Here is a 20,333-nt window from a genome sequence, read left to right on the forward strand (position 1 = left end):
ACCAGTTTTCCTCAAATTCCTATTTGATCAGACTTCACTCAATAAAACTGTCTTTCTTCTGACTAATGTTAGCTAATCTTAGCTAATGTTAGCTAATGTTAGCTAGCCCGCCAACATGGACATGTTAGTTGATACCCATCAGAGCAGCTAGCTGGCTAATCTTAGCTTATTGTTATACAAAAATGACATCTGAAGCCAACATTATGTATTTTTCTCCTTGTGTGAGTTAAAGCTGTGACTCTGAGGGTTCAAGGATAAAGTTTTCTTATAAAAGAGCAGCTTAGGGCACAGAGGAGCTTTATCAGGATCTACTAACAGCAGTACTCTCAAAATTGCATGTTTAGAGCAGCCTGCTGTGGGCCCTTATTTCCTTTTAATATAATTGAATTTCAAATGTAAAAATAATCTCTGAGTGACATAATAAACAGTTGTTTTAATACATATTACATGACTCCTAAATCCCCAAAGCAGCGCTTATGGCAGGCTGACAGGTGTGTGCTGCAGCCGGCCTCCATTTTGCGAGTATGGTTTTTGCCACGGCGCTGGACGTGTAGCTGGCAAAATCAAAATGGTGGCTTAAGTTATTAAAACTGAGCAGCTTTCGTCATTGGCTGCTGAACGTCAAGGTTGGAGGAGCAGCGAGGATTAATGTACTTTAAAGCACAAAGCCTGCTGTCACTGCCCGCTCTCTCTCTCTCTCAGCTGATCCCGTCATCTCATCATCCCACGCCGTCCTCTGCTCTCTTTTGCTCTTTCTCTCTTTCCGGCCAGCTGTCCAGCCGACGTCCATCACTGCGGGATTTTTTTTCTGCTTCTCTCTCTCATTTCCCCAGATTTCCCTTTCTTTCTTTTCCCACCATCTCTTCCTCCTCTGGATCCGGGCCGAGATATGAAGCGGCACCATGGGTTTTATGGAATTCTACCTGGAGATTGACCCCGTCACCCTGAACCTCATCATCCTGGTCGCCAGCTATGTTATCCTGCTGCTCGTCTTCCTCATCTCCTGCATCTTGTACGACTGCCGTGGCAAAGACCCCACCAAGGAGTACGCCCCTGACAACACGCCAGCGCCACCCAGCCAGTCGCCCATACGCCTGGTGGTCATGCAGAACTCGCCCACCACCACCCGGTACGAGCCCAACAACAAAGCGGGCCACGCCGAGCTGCCGACGCCAGACCTGAGCCGGGATAGAGGAGAGCGGGAGCGGGAGAAGAGGAGTACTCTGGTCTGAGAGGAAGAGGAAAGTTCAGACGGATAATCATGAAGTGCTGCTGTTTCATTCTCAGACTCTTGTTTTTTAAATTGAACATCCCGGATGGCGCCGAGGAGTCAGCAGGAGGTAAGGCGTCCCGAGGAGGCCACTCAGCAGGCCTTTGGTGGGTTTGATGGAGGTACTGGTCCATGTGTGATGGAGGTACTGGTCCATGTGTGATGGAGATACTGGTCCATGTTTGACGGAGGTACTGGTCCATGTGTGATGGAGGTACTGGTCCATGTTTGACGGAGGTACTGGTCCATGTTTGATGAAGGTACTGGTCCATGTTTGACAAAGGTACTAGTCCATGTTTGAAGGAGGTACTGGTCCATGTGTGATGGAGGTACTGGTCCATGTTTGACGGATGTACTGGTCCATGTGTGATGGAGGTACTGGTCCATGTTTGACGAAGGTACTGGTCCATGTGTGATGGAGGTACTGGTCCATGTTTGACGAAGGTACTGGTCCATGTTTGATGGAGGTACTGGTCCATGTTTGACGAAGGTACTGGTCCATGTTTGACGGAGGGACTGGTCCATGTGTGATGGAGGTACTGGTCCATGTTTGACGGAGGTACTGGTCCATGTTTGACGAAGGTACTGGTCCATGTTTGATGGAGGGACTGGTCCATGTGTGATGGAGGTACTGGTCCATGTTTGATGGAGGTACTGGTCCATGTATGGTGAAAGCAAAGAGAATCATTGTGCTGCTGTGTTTCTTTGGAAGACCAAACCTTGTTTTAATCCCTGTTGAAGACAAACACTCTGGATCCTTTGTTGATTCTCATTCATGTCCAAGTCTCTATGATGGATTTGTGGCCCGATGTTCTGAGATAATAAATATATAGTTTAACTATAAAAAAAAAAAAAGAATCGATAAAGCTTTTTCTTCTTCTCTGACTTTACGGGGACCCCGCCAACCACCTGACCTACATCATGGGGACTCCTACATTCTGAGGACCTTTGTGAAGCTTGTTTATTGGTTCATTTTGGGGTTAAGTCACAGTTTACAAGTAAAGGGTGAAACGTGTGTGTGACCGTGTGTGTGACTGTGTGTGTGAATGTGTGTGTGAATGTGTGTGACTGTGTGTGACTGTGTGTGTGAATGTGTGTAACTGTGTGTGTGACCGTGTGTGTGACTGTGTGTGTGTGAATGTGTGTGACTGTGTGTGACCGTGTGTGTGACTGTGTGTGACTGTGTGTGTGTGAATGTGTGTGACTGTGTGTGTGACTGTGTGTGAATGTGTGTGACTGTGTGTGTGAATGTGTGTGTGAATGTGTGTGACTGTGTGTGTGAATGTGTGTAACTGTGTGTGTGACCGTGTGTGTGACTGTGTGTGTGTGAATGTGTGTGACTGTGTGTGTGAATGTGTGTGACTGTGTGTGTGAATGTGTGTAACTGTGTGTGTGAATGTGTGTAACTGTGTGTGTGACCGTGTGTGTGACTGTGTGTGTGTGAATGTGTGTGACTGTGTGTGACCGTGTGTGTGACTGTGTGTGTGACTGTGTGTGTGACTGTGTGTGAATGTGTGTGTGAATGTGTGTGACTGTGTGTGACTGTGTGTGTGAATGTGTGTGACTGTGTGTGTGACCGTGTGTGTGACTGTGTGTGTGTGAATGTGTGTGACTGTGTGTGACCGTGTGTGTGACTGTGTGTGACTGTGTGTGTGTGAATGTGTGTGACTGTGTGTGTGACTGTGTGTGTGACTGTGTGTGTGAATGTGTGTGACTGTGTGTGTGAATGTGTGTAACTGTGTGTGTGACCGTGTGTGTGACTGTGTGTGTGTGAATGTGTGTGACTGTGTGTGACCGTGTGTGTGACTGTGTGTGACCGTGTGTGTGACTGTGTGTGTGTGACTGTGTGTGACTGTGTGTGACTGTGTGTGTGACTGTGTGTGACTGTGTGTGTGTGAATGTGTGTGACTGTGTGTGTGACTGTGTGTGTGTGAATGTGTGTAACTGTGTGTGTGACCGTGTGTGTGACTGTGTGTGTGTGAATGTGTGTGACTGTGTGTGACCGTGTGTGTGACTGTGTGTGTGTGACTGTGTGTGAATGTGTGTGACCGTGTGTGTGACTGTGTGTGTGTGACTGTGTGTGAATGTGTGTGACTGTGTGTGACCGTGTGTGTGTGTGAATGTGTGTGACTGTGTGTGACCGTGTGTGTGACTGTGTGTGTGTGAATGTGTGTGACTGTGTGTGACCGTGTGTGTGACTGTGTGTGTGTGACTGTGTGTGAATGTGTGTGACTGTGTGTGACTGTGTGTGTGTGACTGTGTGTGAATGTGTGTGACTGTGTGTGACCGTGTGTGTGTGACTGTGTGTGACCGTGTGTGTGTGAATGTGTGTGACTGTGTGTGTGACCGTGTGTGTGACTGTGTGTGTGACTGTGTGTGACTGTGTGTGTGACCGTGTGTGTGACTGTGTGTGTGACTGTGTGTGACTGTGTGTGTGACCGTGTGTGTGACTGTGTGTGTGTGAATGTGTGTGACTGTGTGTGACCGTGTGTGTGACTGTGTGTGTGTGAATGTGTGTGACTGTGTGTGACCGTGTGTGTGACTGTGTGTGTGTGACTGTGTGTGACCGTGTGTGTGAATGTGTGTGACTGTGTGTGACAGTGTGTGTGTGACTGTGTGTGACCGTGTGTGTGACCATGTGTGTGACTGTTACCTGTGCTAACACTGACACAGTAAAGTCTTGGTGCCACCTGCCAGGCCATCAGTTCTTCTTTGACTGTGAGGTCCGATGACGGCTCTTTATCATCTGGACCTTCTCGTCCTCACATTTGCACCACTAAGGCTACGTTCACACTGCAGGTCTGAATGCTCAATTCCGATTTTTTGATCAAATCCGAATTTTTTGTCTGCTCGTTCACACTACAAATAAAATGCGACAGCAAACGAGCTCTAGTGTGAACGCTCAAAGCGGCCCGCATGTGCAAAAGAAGATGTCACACAACGCGCTCTGTTTAGACACAGAGCAAACAGTATGTGTGACTGATGGCCCTTAATATAAAGACTTCGGACTTCACGTTTCCCAATTTTTGCTTTAAGTTATTTTGTTATTTACATAATAATGTAGATAACCTAATAATTATCCTTATTGCTGTTTTAGAGAGGAGCGGTGCTTCAAAGGATAGTTGCAGATTTCTGTCAGAATCTGCAGATTATGCAGTACAAATAAAATGTTCACGTTTCTCCAACGTTGTCTTCCCAGCAGTTTCACCGGGTGGCCAGGAAGCGTTCGCGATGTCTTATCGGGCGCTTCTCCGGTGCTGATAATTGGCATCTGTCTTGTGTCAGTGACGTAAAAGACGGATTTAATGCGACTTGACCGTTCACACAGCAGTCGCTTTCTGAAACATCGGATATGTATCGGATTCAGGACCACATACGAAAGTGACCCAGATCGGATTTGAAAATATCGGATTTGTGCCGTTCACACTGTCATACCATGATCGGATATGGGTCGCATAGGGTCAAAAAAATCGGATTTGATGCGCTTTTGCCTGCAGTGTGAACGCAGCCTAACACATAAGTGTCCCAGTTACTCAGCCCCACAAACAGATCCTGGGCTCTGCGCTCTTCAACAAGAGTGCAGTTTTAATTCTAGGTGACTCTTAAACTGCTTGGTGCTATGTCAGCATTAACCAGCTTCTCCTGAATAAAGCTGCACTCACATACAGAGCAGCAGCAGACTGCGTCCTCCACCCCCAACCTAAGGTCCCAGAGGACTCGGACTCTTAAGCTTTGGTCCTGACGCTTCAAACCAGCCTGTTAATCCCCCGCCTCTCCCCGCCCACCATCACACAGATCAAATAAGCTGACAACATAAACCCTCACTGGACAGGAAAATAATCAATGGAAAGACTTTGGGGTCAACGTCACTCATCCTTTTGACGTATGCTGGACAGCAGGGATAACTGTTTGGATGCTCGATTGTATGGGTTAATGTTCACAGCTGTGCAGCAGATGTTGGTGTTATCGCAGATTTACTGGGTGGTGTTAAAAGAATCTGATGGAGGAACTCTGATGATGTTTGTTTGGAGGGAAATCCTGTATTTGATTCATCTGTATCTGAGAGAACATCCTGTGTTTATGTTGTACTGAAGGAGACACCAACATCAGTGATGGAGACCATTTGTGCACTAACACAGCTGGAGCAGAGTATGGGTGGTAACATCAGATCATGTTCTTTGGGACTTCATGTGTCAGCAGAACATTTAGCATCCTTTTAACAAAAAGCTCCTCCTACATTAGCTCTGAGGTGCTTTCCATCTCCAAGCTCAAGAACAAACTCAGCGTGGAGCTGTTCTTCACTGATGGTCTGCAACAAGTGGAACCACCAAGTCACGGCCATCGGTTTGTTAGAGCAGCGCCAACATACTGAGCACGTCGTTAACGACACGCTTCAAAGGTTCAAACAAATCGGATGAGTTGGAATTTAAAGAAAAACTTAAAAATGCTTCAATTTGTGCCTGAAATGACTGAAAAGCTGTTAAGAACAGAGAATAGTAGAGATCAGAGTATTCACTGTGGTTTTTTCCTGTTCTTTTCCAGGGTTTTGGCCTCACCTGCAAATCGCAGAATTCCCTCCAGTTCCCACCACTGACCTCCGCTCACCTACGGCGCCATCAGCTCACCGTGGATCTGTGGGATTCTGGAGATTTGGCCTCACGGAGAGCTGCAGAAACTTCAGACCTCACAGTGTGTGAACTTGAAGTCATCAGCAGCAGATTCTCCATCTCACCTCAGTGCTGATGTGACCCCAACCCGCCAGACTGACAAAGACTGTGAGGGTGGTGTCAGCACCTTCCCTGAAACCACAGAGTGTGGTATCACTGGAAAACTGAAGATAGCAGTGATGGAGCAGGGCGCTGGCTGCGGTTCTTCAATGGATGCCATCTTATCCAGGAGGAACGCTCCTCGCTACCCTGCAGGAGTCTCACTGTTGAGTCTGACGACTGAACGTTTAAGGAAAACAACTACAGTGCACTGTATTCAATCCTTAAATGCACACGTTAATGATCTAAGTATGCTTCTTCATTTTGAGTAAATCAGAGCTTCAGAAGAGCCAATCAGCTTGGTGTTCATGACGACGTCCAGTTACGATGACCCTGTTAGCGTTTCCCACGCCACTAACGAGAAATCCAAACGTGTTTTTAAAAGCTGAGGCTGACACCCCTATGTCCTACAGAGGTAACTAAGGTTACAGACAGCATGTTTTCAAACCCCACCCCCTCCTTCCCTTTGCCTCGCTGTGGCAGGCAGCGTGTCCGTGGACAGGAATCGCCAGGGGCTGAATCTTATACACCTGCCACACATCGGGGCCATAATTGGGACAGGAGCCACTTTGATTTATTTCTTGTGCTTTGAGTCTGTGATACTGATGTGGATGACAACACAAACACCATCACATCCAGTCAGAGGATGATACTGGTGCCCAGTTTGCAGCAGGGGGAACCTTTAAAGGTTGTGTTGCTAATAACAAAAAGGCGTTCATGGAAGCTCCTGAACAGGCAGCCATATTCTGTAAGCTGCATTTACAGCGCTTAACAAACGTGTCACCACACCAACACAGTGTCACAGCTGTTGGTAATGACCTGAACCAGCTTCTGTAACGTTAGCCCGGCTGTATGTGCAATCACGTCAGTCTAAATATGTTAAATGTTACAATATAGTTTCTGTTTTTATACATTCATTTTCAGATTTACTGGTTTACAAAAAATAAGAAAGAAATTGGGGTTCAAAAAAAAGCAAATTTAGTTTATTTGCCAAATAAACGAAAATCAAACGTTATTATTAAACAAGTTTTGACAGATGTTCTTGTTTTATGATCTCTGGTCTAACAGATTTGTTAAGCTCTGTAGCTGCACAGCAACAATAAACTCTGTCTTCTATCATCTGTGAAAACAGCTTTAAATTTAAATATGATTTTATTTGATGCCGTGTTGACAGTTTCCAACATGACACCAGTGTCTGCCATGTCTGCTGTTCCCGTCACGCCACTGAGAATGTTGTAAACATAGCTGGCGACTGCGTGTGACTAAGAACCTTTTTGAATTAGCCCGTCTCCATAGTAACATCAAAGCATCACTTTCTTAAATCATCAGACATTTCTACGAGTACATAAACAACCATTTTAACCAGTGAGACTTCAAACAGCTGCTTGTTATCATTCAATGCAAACTCTTTCTGTTGACTCTGTCACAGTTTCACTTTCAGTTTGTGCACATCCTCGTTATGTTGTCATACCTGTTGTCTGCTGGGCCACGTTAGAGCCTGCCACGTGGACACAGCCTCTCACTTCCTGTTACATTTGTAACGGAAATGTGAAAAACTGGTTTGAAAACCTTCCAAAAATTATTTTAATGAACCAACACAGAAACGTAATCATTCGAAGCATCAGTAAAACTCACGTTTTTAAACAGAGAACTGTGTTTTACATATTAAACAAACAAACAAAAAAAGAACCATAAAGTAATTAATAAATAATAAGAAATAAAAAAACTAGTCATTACCTGATTGTGCTGTAGCACCTGTAGCGCCGCATGCTGGGTCAGATCAGGTGATCAGGTGAAAACAGGTGATGTTGCTCGGCGGCTGCGGCTTTCTGACAGTCGAGCTCCAAACGTGTCAATACAAACAAAATGAGAAAATGTTATAAAAATAAAATAAAACACACCGTTTTAACAGCTTTTGTGTTACATTTACTCCCCTCAGTACAATCTCATTCACACTGACGACACAGAAATGTCTGCTGGTCTGGTTTACAAACCCAGCGCCGAGGCTAACGTCATAACGCTAACGTTCACATTTCCACCATTTGGTGGTTTTCTCATGTTAGTAAAACCTGAACTTAGAAGTTACAAAAATAAATACTGTTGTGCTTAAAAGATCATGAATAGTTTAAATTTTCATAGACACACTTTGTAATGATTTTGCAGCACCTGTCCAGTGTCTGCTGGGCCTACCTACGAACACGGCGCGGTGGCTAGCTGAGCGAAGCAGTCCAAGCTTTCACCAACTCTTCCAACTTTCCTGATATTTGCAACAAAAAACAAAAACAAAACACAAAAAATCAAATGTAGTTTTGTAAACTGTAGTTAACGCATCCTGTTACCATTTCATCCAAATGAAATGACAAAGAAAACCTGGAGCTGCGAGCCGAACTCTGGAGATTCTCTTTGATTTGTTGATGAAATCAGTATCTCATGTTTTTAGGTCAGTTTAGTGAGACTGTGCACACACAGCCTGACTTTACTGTAGTTCTGTGATCTGTTCAGTAAAAAACTACAAAACTTTAATTAAATTTTTTTACTTTTAAATAATCATTTGAAAAAAAATCTCAATATAAACACTGAGTTTCTACAGAGACGATCACACTGACGCTGCCACACCCTGCTCGCTGCCAGCTGGGCCAGACTGCAAACTAAACCAGCAGGTTATTTTACACTTTTAACCTTCAGGAGATCAAGTCAGCAAAACCTGAAAGACGTTAAAAATGTTTAAAACACAAAAGTGCTGTTGTAAATATAAAAACTCGGAATACTTCCACTTTTGTGGGCGGGTTAGATCAGATCAGCAGTACTCCTGTGGCAGCACAGTCTGCTGGGCTGAGTTACCTGAGTTACCTGTGTGCCCTTCAAACACGACAGAAATGCTGCTATAGATCAACAATGCAAAAGCAAGTAATTTGAGTTTTTTGGGTACACATGGTGATAAAGTCGCAGCCGCTGCTGCGCTGCCTGCTGGGCCAGTTAATGAGCTAATGAGAGCTAGCTTTATGCTAAATTAAAACCTTTATCAGTTAATTGATCCATGTGATCAGACGTGTTGGAGTAATGTTTGTAGTTTGGGTCTGCTGCTCTGATGCTTTCTGTGATTCAAATATCCATTTGATGTTTCTGGAAACCACTGTGGCTGCAGACTGGTTTAATCCCGCTCCCTTCCTGAAACTACAAAATCCTCCTTGACCAGATAGACTCCGCCCCCACCGCTCATTGGCTCTGGCACTGCCTGACATATGATCCTGCCCCGAGTCTTTTTTAGAGGGCTTGTGCCGCAGAGGCCGTGCTGGAGCAAATCCTCTTATATAAAACAGCACAGCCAGCTGAGCAGCCCACCAATGGCTGCGTCGTATCTGTAATATGAATTGCACAATTATCCGCCCGTCCATGTTTCATGTTTGGGGATTATATCGTGGCCACTGCTGCGTATTAGGAGGATGTATTGTGTATTTGCTGATGTCTTTTTGTCTGTGGGGAAGGTTACGTAAGCTTCAGGTTGTCAACAGGCTCTGACTTCATTACGTTCTTACATACGCTCATCATGAGCCACAGCACAGAGGAAACGAACAGAAGCCCAAAGTCATGGTGCTGAGGTCACGCTGCTGTAATCAAACCAGCTCCACTTCACTCCAGATACACAAATATCTAAAAACACATCAAAGGTCGCAAGTTAAGGTTTCACCAGAGTGTCAGAAACACTTTAAATGGTTCAAAATGTATCTGAAGTGAACTGCTTTGTTTTAGTTTGGCCCATTTTCCCTGGTATTTTCTGATGATGCACGTTCCCATATCGTATAACATGCAGCCATTGCATTGCACTTACCTTTCTAAGACAACCCCACATTTAGGTTTTCTGCTGATCTGCAGACACATGTTACTGCAGCTGCTGATTAAAGAGGTACTTCAGACCATAAGCACAAAGCCTTGTATTAATGATCTGTTATTCCTTTCTGTGATGAAAACATTACAGTTTAGATACTCCTGGATTTTGTGGTTCATGCTGTATGTTCAGACAAATACGAGCTGTAATGTTTTTAAGGAAATCACACTAATGATGTCACGGTTTTCTTTTCAAGTCTGTCACTGTGTAATGGAAATTTCTACTTGATCCCAGTGTACAGAAACATGAAAATCTATGAATAAACGAGTGGAAACTAAACAGCTGTTTACCAGTAGAAAAGCCCCAATGGCCTCATTCTGTTTACATATTAAGCCTTTAAAAATTATTTTAATACATCTCCACTGCATGTGACATTTATACTCAGAGTGACGCTCACAGCAACAGTGAACAACATGAGCTAATGCTAGCTTACAAATCAAGTCCACTAATCGCTAAAGTCACCAAACAAGCAGAAGATCAACTCAAACTCCACATAAGGAAACAAACTAGAAACTGATGTGACCTTACACAGGATACATATAGCTACTGTAGCTGGCTGTATCCCAATTCAGGGTCTGCAGCCTTAAAGGCCGCATTTCAAGGCCGATTACGTCACAGCGGCGCGCCGAAGGCTGTCCCAATTCAAAGGCTGCTCGAAATGCGGCCCTCAAATGCGTCCTTCATTTCCCTGAATTTTAAGGCTGTAGCAGTGTAGACTTCGTGGTCCCATATATCCCACAATTCATAGTACGGCAGTCGGTGTGGATAAATTTGCCGAAAAAAACGGCGGATGAGGGGCGGCCGAAGAGCAAACTTTAAGTACTGAATATTATGTCACTTATTTATGTGCAAATGTTTAATAACGAAGAACATTAAACATTACTGTTGGCAACATGTCAGCAAAGTCATGTGACATTAATGACGTTTGTACTAACTTGGTTTTAAAGCCTTTACTTTAAAATATACGCCGTTCAATAGCTGAGCTTAATCTTACAGAGAATGACCAAAGCTCATGTAGAAACAAACAAATGAACAAAATATGTTCTCCTTCATTTCTGTCAAACACAGCTGTATGACACGTTTCCAGCTGTTAGTATCATGGTTGCTAGGCAACCTGGGTAGTGCGACGGATGCTTTTTTTTTTTAAACTTTGTTGACAAACAACAGTATCAGTGCAACGGAGGCTTGACTGTCCCATTACACAAGCCTCGCACTTCCGGCCTCAGCGGTCTTTAAGTACGCGGCCCTTGAGGATCGTTGAGGCTGCGTACTTTAAGGCTGCAGACCCTGAATTGGGATACAGGCGCTGTGTCCCAAAGCCTAGGCTGCATCCTTTGGAGGACCCGGCCTTTGTCTCCCGTGTTTGGAGCAGCCTTCGAATTGGGACCGCCTTCGTCGCCTGGCTGTGACGTAATCGGCCTACAAATGCAGCCTCAGTTTTGGGACACAGCTTGTAATCATTTATCTCTATTAGCAGTTAAATGTCACGGTCTGCAGGGCAGACTGAGTGAAGGTGTGTGGACCCAGGCGCGGACACAGGTGAGGAGATGGGAGTAACTTTAAACAAGGGCGAGCCGTTTATTATGGCTGAATAACAAGGGTACAAAACAAAAGCTACAATGAGACAGTGGCGAGAGCTAAACCAAAACCTAAAAATGACTGTGTGCACGACTCGTACAGGTGCATGAAGAAACTATGAATTACATGAATTCGCTAACATGACATGCATGAACTCCTCCACCTGCTACACTTAACCTGACCTGAGGGATGGAACACAGACAATGCGCTGACAAACACGGGGCTTAAATACACTGAGGGATAACGAGGGGAACGAGGCACAGAAGGAGAGCACAGCTGGGAGTAATCAGACAGGACAAGACCAAGGTGAAGCAAAACTCAATACATTGACATAGGACACAGACTTTCAAAGTAAAACAGGAAACATATCAGACACGGATTTGACTAGGAGATAAAGCTGATGGGGAGACAGCAACCATGGAACCCAGAACACAGGGAAGCCACATAACAAAGCCAAAAACTAGAACTGAAGAAACACTAAAAGACTAAGGAACTTAACACCATGTGAAGAAACCAAAAGTACAAAACTCATAAACCACTGGGTCACCAACCCAGCACCATGACATTAAATTAATGTTTGGTAACATTAGCCAGCAGAAGGTCCATGAAGATGACTGTTACCCATCCTTCTTCTGCTAACACTGAAAAACTGCAAGGTTTGACGTTGGCTAATTCACCCAAGCTGGTCATGTTCAAATTATTTTAATCAGTTAATGTTAGCCATAATCACTAAAGTTATATAGCGTAGCTAAGCTAAAGCTAGCTGGCTAAATATAACATTCTGGTGAAAAAGTCATACCTGAGCAGAAATGCTAGTTGGCTAGCTCGCCAAATTACTTCAGCAACTAGCGTGACTGTGATACTAACTTCTGTTAGACAGTTTTTCTTTCAGCATCACTAAATCACATCATTTATCTTCTACAGCAATAGCTAACATGGGGGAGTTAGCCTGCTAGCGGACATTGGTTCAAATATTTTGCTAAGCTCTGAAGGGGAAAATGACAACATCATGCTGCGGTACATTAGGACTAAAACACTCTGTAGGGGGTATTGTGTGTTCTCGCTCAGTCTGAAATGACTGAAAAGTGCTCAGCTGTCAGCGTGTGATGGTCTGAACTGTGGGATTAGCAGAACATCCTGATCTGCTGCCTTCCACTTTGAGAAAGTGGCATTACATAATGACATTTCCAGCTGAGTGGGGCGATACAGGCGTTCATCTACGTGACTGCATGAATCAGAAGAAATCTGCGTGTGGGTGTACACCGGGATTAAAGCAGCACTCGACCCAAAGAGTCAGCAGTCACATCTCTGTATGAGGGACCTGATTTTTCAGGCAGCAAGAGGACATCAGGATTAACAGATAACGCACGCCAGCGGCCTTAAATCATGAATGAAGTTTAAAATGTTTTGCAGGAATTAGAAATATTTATCCTCGCCCTGAAAGGGACGATTCAGCTTATAATTAAAGTCTCTAAAATGGCTTGACATCAGTTGTTTAACCCCTAAAGCTTCCTCACCTGTGCATAATCACTCACAAAGTGGTCCTTCGTTTCCCTTAACAGGGCCCCTTCACTTAATGAGCCATTCAGTCTGATTGGCAGGTTAATGCACACCTCTGCTAAACGAGTTCATTCTTCTCCTGAAGGCTTGCACTGCTTCCACAGATGACAGTGAGAAGAACTAATGAGTAATAAATGAAAAACTATCTCACTCTGCTGCTGGTTACAGCCTCCTCACTGCTGCACAAAATGTTTCCTTCTGTACATTTTGTCCCAGAAAAGTTGGTGTTTCCAAGAGAGAGTGAAATAAGATTAATGTGAGACTGTCAGAGACGGAGAGAGAGATGAAGTGTTGTTAGCTGTAGGCTGAGTATAATCTGGGCTGCAGGTTAATTAACAAGAGTCCCAACAAAGATCCAAACCAGAGTAAAGGTTGGAAACACCTGAGGAGCTGACAGGTAAACATGGAACAGGTGGAAGCTACGGTGGCCCTGAAATGTCAAACACACTACAACTTCAGAAAATACCAGCAAATAGAAAAATGCTACAAAAGAGAAAGGACACTGAATAAAACACAATGGCAATCATGTGATTTAAACACACGATTGCTGTTGTGGGTTTTTATTCTTTTATTTTGTATTTTATTAAACTTCAGTTGTGTTTTGTATTTCTTTATTTAACCTGTCCTGTCCCAAGAGGAGCACCGCGGACTCTCTGTAGGCTCCCCTGTTAATGTTTTTATTTTAATGATTTTATTTCATTATTCAGATTATTTTGTTTGTGGATGTTATGCTGGAGCAGACGGGGGTGAAAGATGAGAAGAAAGGAGAGAAATGGGAAAACAAACAGGGGAGGCGAGAAAAGAGAAAAAAGTTGAGGGTGAAGTAAACAGACAGGATGGGTCACTGAGCTGTGTCAGATACAACATGCTGAAATAAGCACTGTGATCACACTCAGATGCACTGTATATTTACTGACATTTATTATGAAAGGGTTCAAAGGAAGGTGCTGCCTCCTTGTGGTCATCAGCCGTCTGAGCTTTTGTGGAGGTTTTTCTAACGGCCTTCACCACGAGGACACATGAACTTTACATCAAACCACAAAAGAAATGATCCTCGTGTTCATAGGAGCACATTTGAATAATAACTTTATTTGTATGAGACTGGATGAGTCATACAGGTTCAAATGAAGCATAAATCATCTTCTCTTCATCTTTTAGTACAAATACATCTGCTGATCAACAAGAACTCCAGAATATTCCGGCAACACAAAGAAAACTTCCATGTTTGCTTCTTGTATAAAAAAATCTATAAAAATAAATTAATATCCATCCATCCATTTGCTTCCGCTTATCCTTTTCAGGGTCGCGGGGGCGCTGGAGCCTATCCCAGCTGTCATAGGGCGAGAGGCGGGGTCCACCCTGGACAGGTCGCCAGTCTGTCGCAGGGCCAACACACAGGGACAGACAACCATTCACACTCACATTCACTCCCGCACTCACACCTATGGGCAGTTTGGATTCATCAGTTAACCTATGAATGAATAATTATGCTAAATTAGCTGAAGCATGAATAGACACATTTAGAAGTGAGGAAACCCTCTTCCTCTCTTTCTTTCTTCCTTTCCCATCCCCCGGTCATGTCTGTAATAACTTAAAATAAAATAAAATAAATAAATAATAGTAACAAAGGTTAATCAAATGGACCAATACGGGAAGGCCGTGATGATCCACGTGGTAAAGTAAATCCGTTGGGCATCTTTCTCAACGGGACAGGCAACAAAAGAAAGAAGAAGAAGAAGTGATGACTCAAACGCTCAGATTACAGAGGACCAAAAGTGCCAAAATAAACAATAATATATAAATATTAAAAATAACTAAAGTTAAAAACAAAAGTTTCATTCTGTAGAACATAAAGTGAAATTCACATATTTAAACACTGATTTACTTTTTGGTCATTACTTATAATTTCCCTTCAATAATTTCCATTTAAAACATTTAACATTAACATTTGTATCCAGTCCTTTTTATTATTAATTATATTTAAACTTTAATCATTCCCAAAATTTAAAATTTAATATTTTTTATATTAGTAACTTTATTTTTTCATTTTAATTTTATTTTCACCCTTATTTTTTGTTTCTCTATTTATAAATTCTTTAAATTGTTTTGTTTATATTTTGATTATGTTTTTACTCATTAATTTTCTTATTACTTCTCCCTTCCCTTTTATGTTTGTTAAACTCTTATTTGTTCATTTTTTTAATTTATGTTTATTGACTGTCCTTTTTAAGGATTCACTTTAGCTTTTATTTTGAAAGAGACCGAGGCAGAGAGCAGCACAGAGAGATGACAAAGATGTCAGGATATAAATCGGACCCGATCAACTCGCCCGTTCATCTGGTTTCTGCACCTGTCACTACAGACGGGGACAAAAGAAGCTCAACATGGATGGTATTTAAACTTGTATTTATTATTTTGATCATGAGAAACAGAAGCAAGGACAGAAAAGGTTTCTGTGAACAGAGAGTCAAACAGGAGGAGGCAGAAAGAGAAACCACAGCAAACGATAAAAAGGCAGAATACAAAAAAAAAGAAAAGAAAAGAGGGCTTCATGTTGGGGGGGGGTTACATTCCTCTGGGCCAAACACAGTCATGAAACTAAAGGGACCTGCCCAGGTGTGCTGAGGGTGGGGGAGAACAGGGTGAGACGCAAAATGAAGCTGGTAGGTTAATGCCCATGCATCGCATGCCCCGGCCGGGCACGCCACTGTAATAATATATATGTGTGATATACATACGCTTCAGATTTATGAAAGGATTTCCAAAATACACGGGAAATATCTACGTAGGAAAACAGACTGTACAAAACAAGAAGAATAACTCTGTATAAACATTAAACCCTGTCATGTGTATCAATATATCCTGTATACACTGTAGTCTTTTGGTCTGTAGTAAAGAGTACTGAAGTGAACCCACAGTATAAGACGACACCACGCACCCAAATATACATTCATGTCTCACTCGGCCACCGGGGGGCGTCGCTGAGCTACGTGGGAAACAAAAGTCAAAGTTCACGCCTGACGTCTATTGCACTCAAACGGAGCGAGTTTCCAAAAACACGGCGAAGAAGAGTCAGAGAAACTCGTACCGCGTCTCAGCTTATCGGGATGTTTATTTATAATCACCTTTTCTTTTTCTTTTTTTTTCTTATTTTAAAACAGGAACAAGAAAAACAACCAATCAGAAGTCAAGAAACTGTTTGGACTCTTCCGCTCACTTCCTGCTAGAGCAGCTTTGCATGATTTACACTTCAAAATAATCTTTACTTATCTTGTACCAGATCTGTTCATAACAAGCCACCTTAGCCCCGCCCATTCTAGGCAGGGTTCTTTCGATTGGCTGCCGCTGTAACGCTTATCAAACGTGGTAAAGTTTCAATTAATTACCTTAATACACGTTGACATTAAATCCATACGATCAGTCTTATGTTTGAAAACTGCCACAGCAGGCGTCAGCAGGCTTCCAGCAGCTGGCCAATCAGAAGAGAGGAGGCTTTTAAAGAGAGAGGAGCTGAAACTGGATCTAGTTCTCAGCTCCTCTCTCTCTGAACTGAACATGTTTAAAGATTATTAAAGCTCCAAGAATAAAAATATCGGAGGTGGAAACGAGCAGAAGAGGGAGTTGTTTAACGATAAAGTACCTGAAGAGTAAAGCTCTGACCGACAGCAGGTGTGCTAAATAATTTCATTTTTAAATTTGCTCTAAAACAAATTCAAACTTTCACAGAAAGACAAAAACATGACAGCTGAGCATTAATCAGCTGTCAGCACGGCTTGGTTTGAACACGTAACTTCAACGCGGCTTCATTCGTGCACAAAAAAGGTGATGGTAAAGTCGTGAAGATGAGAAGCAGGACAGTCGCTGCAGAAACCCCCACGCTCACCTCCATCTTCCTACATTTACCCGAAATAAGCAACAGTGCGAGGCGAACCCTGGAAACACGCCGGATTAGATCTTATTTGAAGAAACAGAAAGAGAAGAGACGAAGATGATGCTGCCGCCAGAAAAGATATCTCCTTTTTATGGAATCAACCTTTCCAAACATTTACTGAACCAGGATGTGAAGACTGTGGCGATGAAGAACGTCTCGATCGGCACAGCACTCTGATTTCAGGTTAGTTTTTACCGCTTTAAAGTTTCTTCTCATTTGAACCATTTTCTTAAAGTTTGTTCTTAATTTGTTTTTTATTGTTTTAAGATAAATTTAAGTGCATTTTATCTCTTTAATCTTGCTTGTTTTTCATTGGCGGAGCGCTCAGAGAAACCTGAAGCAGCTTTCCTATTGAACACAAACATGAACATGCTAAAGTGAAGGTCAAAGGTCAAAACATGCAGCCAGACCCTTTAAGTGACCGGACTGGCTGCTGAGCTCCCCTCACCCACTAGGGGGCTCCAAAACCGCGCCCAACCGTGTCTGAACTCCCTGAAGACGCTTACCTCTGATTATCCTCACAAATATAAAAACATTTCCTGCTATAAAACTTTTGGCATTTTGGGCACTTGTTTAAAAAAGAGAAGTCAGGTTAAAGTTAGTGTGAATGTGAAACAGTGCTGAGGGCCCGACAGAAAAATTAACAGAGAGCAGGAGCTAAGAGGCAGGAGGCGGTACACATTCATTTACAGGTGTGTTCACACCTGCAGGGGGAGGAGCTGCCAGACATTGGGAGAGCAGGGGTCAGAGGTCAAGTGAGTGTTAGTGGAGTCCATGAGAAGAGTTCACAGGGCTGAAGACACGCCCCGACAGGTGTGTGTGTGTAAGAGTTCTGAGTAACGGGCTCGACTCAAACAGGAAGTCATGTGAAGCCAGCGCACGGGAAAAAAACAAAACTATAAATATGTTGCATCGTGTGTCATTTTACAGCACCAGTGTGGATTCATCCGCCGCTGAAAGTAGTCCCCAGCGAACGCGTTTTAAAACTGAACGTTTTGAGGCAGAATCAAAATCAGAGAGGAGGCGTGTCCTACGTGTTTCTGATCTGATTGGTCCACAGACTAACCTGCCGTGAGTCGAGCCCTTCGGAGCCGTGAGACGAGCTGGCTGGCGGTGTGTGTGTGAACTCTGTACATGTGTGTGTCCCGCGCCCTCACAGCGGCCCGTGCTGGGCCTCGTACTTGGCGAGGATATTCTTGGTGCGTCCGAGCTCTTTCCGCAGGTCGGCCACTTCCTGCCTCAGAGCAGAGTTCTCCTTCTCCAGGAAGCTGGCCCGGATGGCGATCTGGTTTTCCTTGAGGCGTCGGGCGTCCCGGGAGCGCTTAGCAGCTAAATTGTTCTTCCTGCGCCGGGCCCAGTATTTGTCATCCTGCTCGAAGAACAGCGGAAAACAGGAAGGATTACTTCAGAGAAAATAATAATCAGCTTTTTAGCACGTTCAAATTTTGCCTCCCTGAACCTCCCCTCACCCCCACCGCCGCCCCTCCCTGGGTCTGGTGCTGCTGGAGGTTTCTTCCTGTTAAAAGGGAGTTTTTCCTTCCCACTGTCGCCGAGTACTCGCTCATACGGGGCCATCAGATTGTCAGGGTTTACTTTGCTGTATAAAGTCGTTGTCGCAGAAACTCACAAGAAATAAAAACCCCTAAAATTCTTCATATCAAACAAGGTGGTAAACTGTAATGACCTGCCTCCATCTCACTCTAATCCTGCATCCATGAATCCTCTCTGAGCTCCACGTTCAGCATCCTTCATCCAGCACAGCCGCCCTCCCTCCTCTGCACATGTGCAAGCCATCTCAGCCTCTCTGACTCTGATATTTCTGATCGTGACCACGTGAACGCCTCAAAGGTCGTGAGCACACAAAGCAGGAGGAAGCGTAAACGGTGAGTTTGGTGTGCTTATCTGAGTCCTTGTCTCTGTTTGAAGGACCGAGTGTGGATGACTAAACGCCGCGCACGTTTCCTCCTGCGCTCGCACACAGAGCCGTGTTTCATTTGAACAAATTAAAAGCCAAATCCTCTGAGCCCGACCTCACAGCAACGTCTCCGCTCCCTCATTCACACTAACATAAGCCTCTTAACCCCGAGACCTCTGCCAGCCAATAGGAGAGCAAGAAGCCAGCTCGTTCTGTCCCAGCATGCTGTGCAGCTTTAAGCCGCGCCGACTAATCAGCCCTAATGGATCTGCCGGCCTGCAGGCATTCACATCACATCCAGGAGAACCCGAGGACGAGTGCCTCTGCTGCGTCACTCAAACATCTGAGGCGCTTCGTCTCATGTAACCGATTCCACATAATCATATAACTCAGTCAAACTGAAGCGTTCTGACGATAAAACCTTTTCATTCACGCTGAACTTCTGCTGCTTATTATTCTCTAACCCTCTCTGAACACCGCCACCCTCAGGTCAGACTGGGAATTACAGCGAAATCTGAGCCGCTCATCGGGATAGAACCAACTCCAAGTTACCTTCATTTCGTCCGGGATGAAGACCTTTCGAGCCTTCTTGATCATCGGCTGCGGTTTCAGCTCCTCGACCGAGAACTTGCGCTTGCGCGGGTCGAAGATCTCCTGACCCGGGACGCTGGACAGAGCCAGGTCAGCTGGGTCGGGCTCAAAGCTGACGGGGACCTGGATGGAGTCTGGGTCGATGGGGCTGGAGGTGTTTCTGGAGTTTGAGAGGCCTGAAAGAGAAACAGAGGACGGTTCAGACTGGGGGTCATGTGACTAACGAGTAACACAGAGGGAGACACGAGCAGACAGTTTGACTCTCGTTTGACCTGTGAAAGAATCTAAGAATTAGATCAGCGGTCCCCAACCCCCGGGCCTCGGACCGGTACGTGAGTCGTTTGGTACCGGGCCGCGAGAGTTGAGGCTCGGGTGTGAAATGTCTGGTTTTCAGGGTTTTTATCGGTTTTCAGAGTTATTTTGTTATCGTTTTTATCGTTAACTCGGTTTTCCTGGGTCTTTTCACGTGTGTTATGGTAAATGGACTAGTTCTTATATAGCGCTTTTCCACTGTTCTGAGCACTCAAAGCGCTTTACACAACTTGTGCATTCACCCATTCACACCAGCACAACTGACATTCACACACATTCATACTCCGATGAATGCATCGGAGAGCAATTTCGGGTTAGTATCTTGCCCAAGGATATTTGGCATGCAGACTAGGGGAAGCCGGGAATCGAACCACCAACCTTCCGATCAGTAGATGACCTGCTCTACCACCTGAGCTACAGCCACCCTGTATGACTAAATCTTCTTTTTTTGGTACCGGTACTGGTTTTATTTTGTTGTATTTATCCGCGACACCTTAAAGGCCGGTCCGTGAAAATATTGTCGG

General features: G+C 44.3%; 2 protein-coding genes across 3 annotated transcripts in view; one reads left to right on the plus strand and one right to left on the minus strand.

The window, feature by feature from the left end:
- Positions 1-240: 240 nt before the first annotated feature.
- On the plus strand, positions 241-6,957 carry smim36 (small integral membrane protein 36). Its single transcript, XM_026178239.1, has 2 exons — positions 241-1,340; positions 5,813-6,957. Exon 1 carries the CDS (start codon positions 903-905, stop codon positions 1,230-1,232), a length of 330 nt encoding a protein of 109 aa, XP_026034024.1. The 5' UTR covers positions 241-902; the 3' UTR covers positions 1,233-1,340; positions 5,813-6,957.
- An 8,492-nt stretch (positions 6,958-15,449) lies between these two features.
- Positions 15,450-20,333, minus strand: part of hlfb (HLF transcription factor, PAR bZIP family member b) — a 14,885-nt gene continuing 10,001 nt past the window's right edge. The window contains exons 3-4 of one of the 2 annotated variants that reach the window (XM_026177786.1): positions 19,459-19,673; positions 15,450-18,363 (exon numbers count right to left, since the gene is read on the minus strand). In XM_026177786.1, coding sequence (XP_026033571.1) covers positions 18,145-18,363; positions 19,459-19,673 — 434 coding nt within the window. In that variant the 3' untranslated portion in view covers positions 15,450-18,144. The remainder of the gene's footprint in view (positions 18,364-19,458; positions 19,674-20,333) is intronic. The other variant, XM_026177787.1, reaches the window with a different exon arrangement.

The sequence above is a fragment of the Astatotilapia calliptera genome, chromosome 8 (genome assembly GCF_900246225.1).
Source record: "Astatotilapia calliptera chromosome 8, fAstCal1.2, whole genome shotgun sequence".
Lineage (NCBI taxonomy): Eukaryota > Metazoa > Chordata > Actinopteri > Cichliformes > Cichlidae > Astatotilapia > Astatotilapia calliptera.

Excerpts from the sequence above, each read along its gene's own strand:
- smim36 (XM_026178239.1), top strand. The coding sequence starts at position 903 with ATGGGTTTTATGGAATTCTACCTGGAGATTGACCCCGTCACCCTGAAC.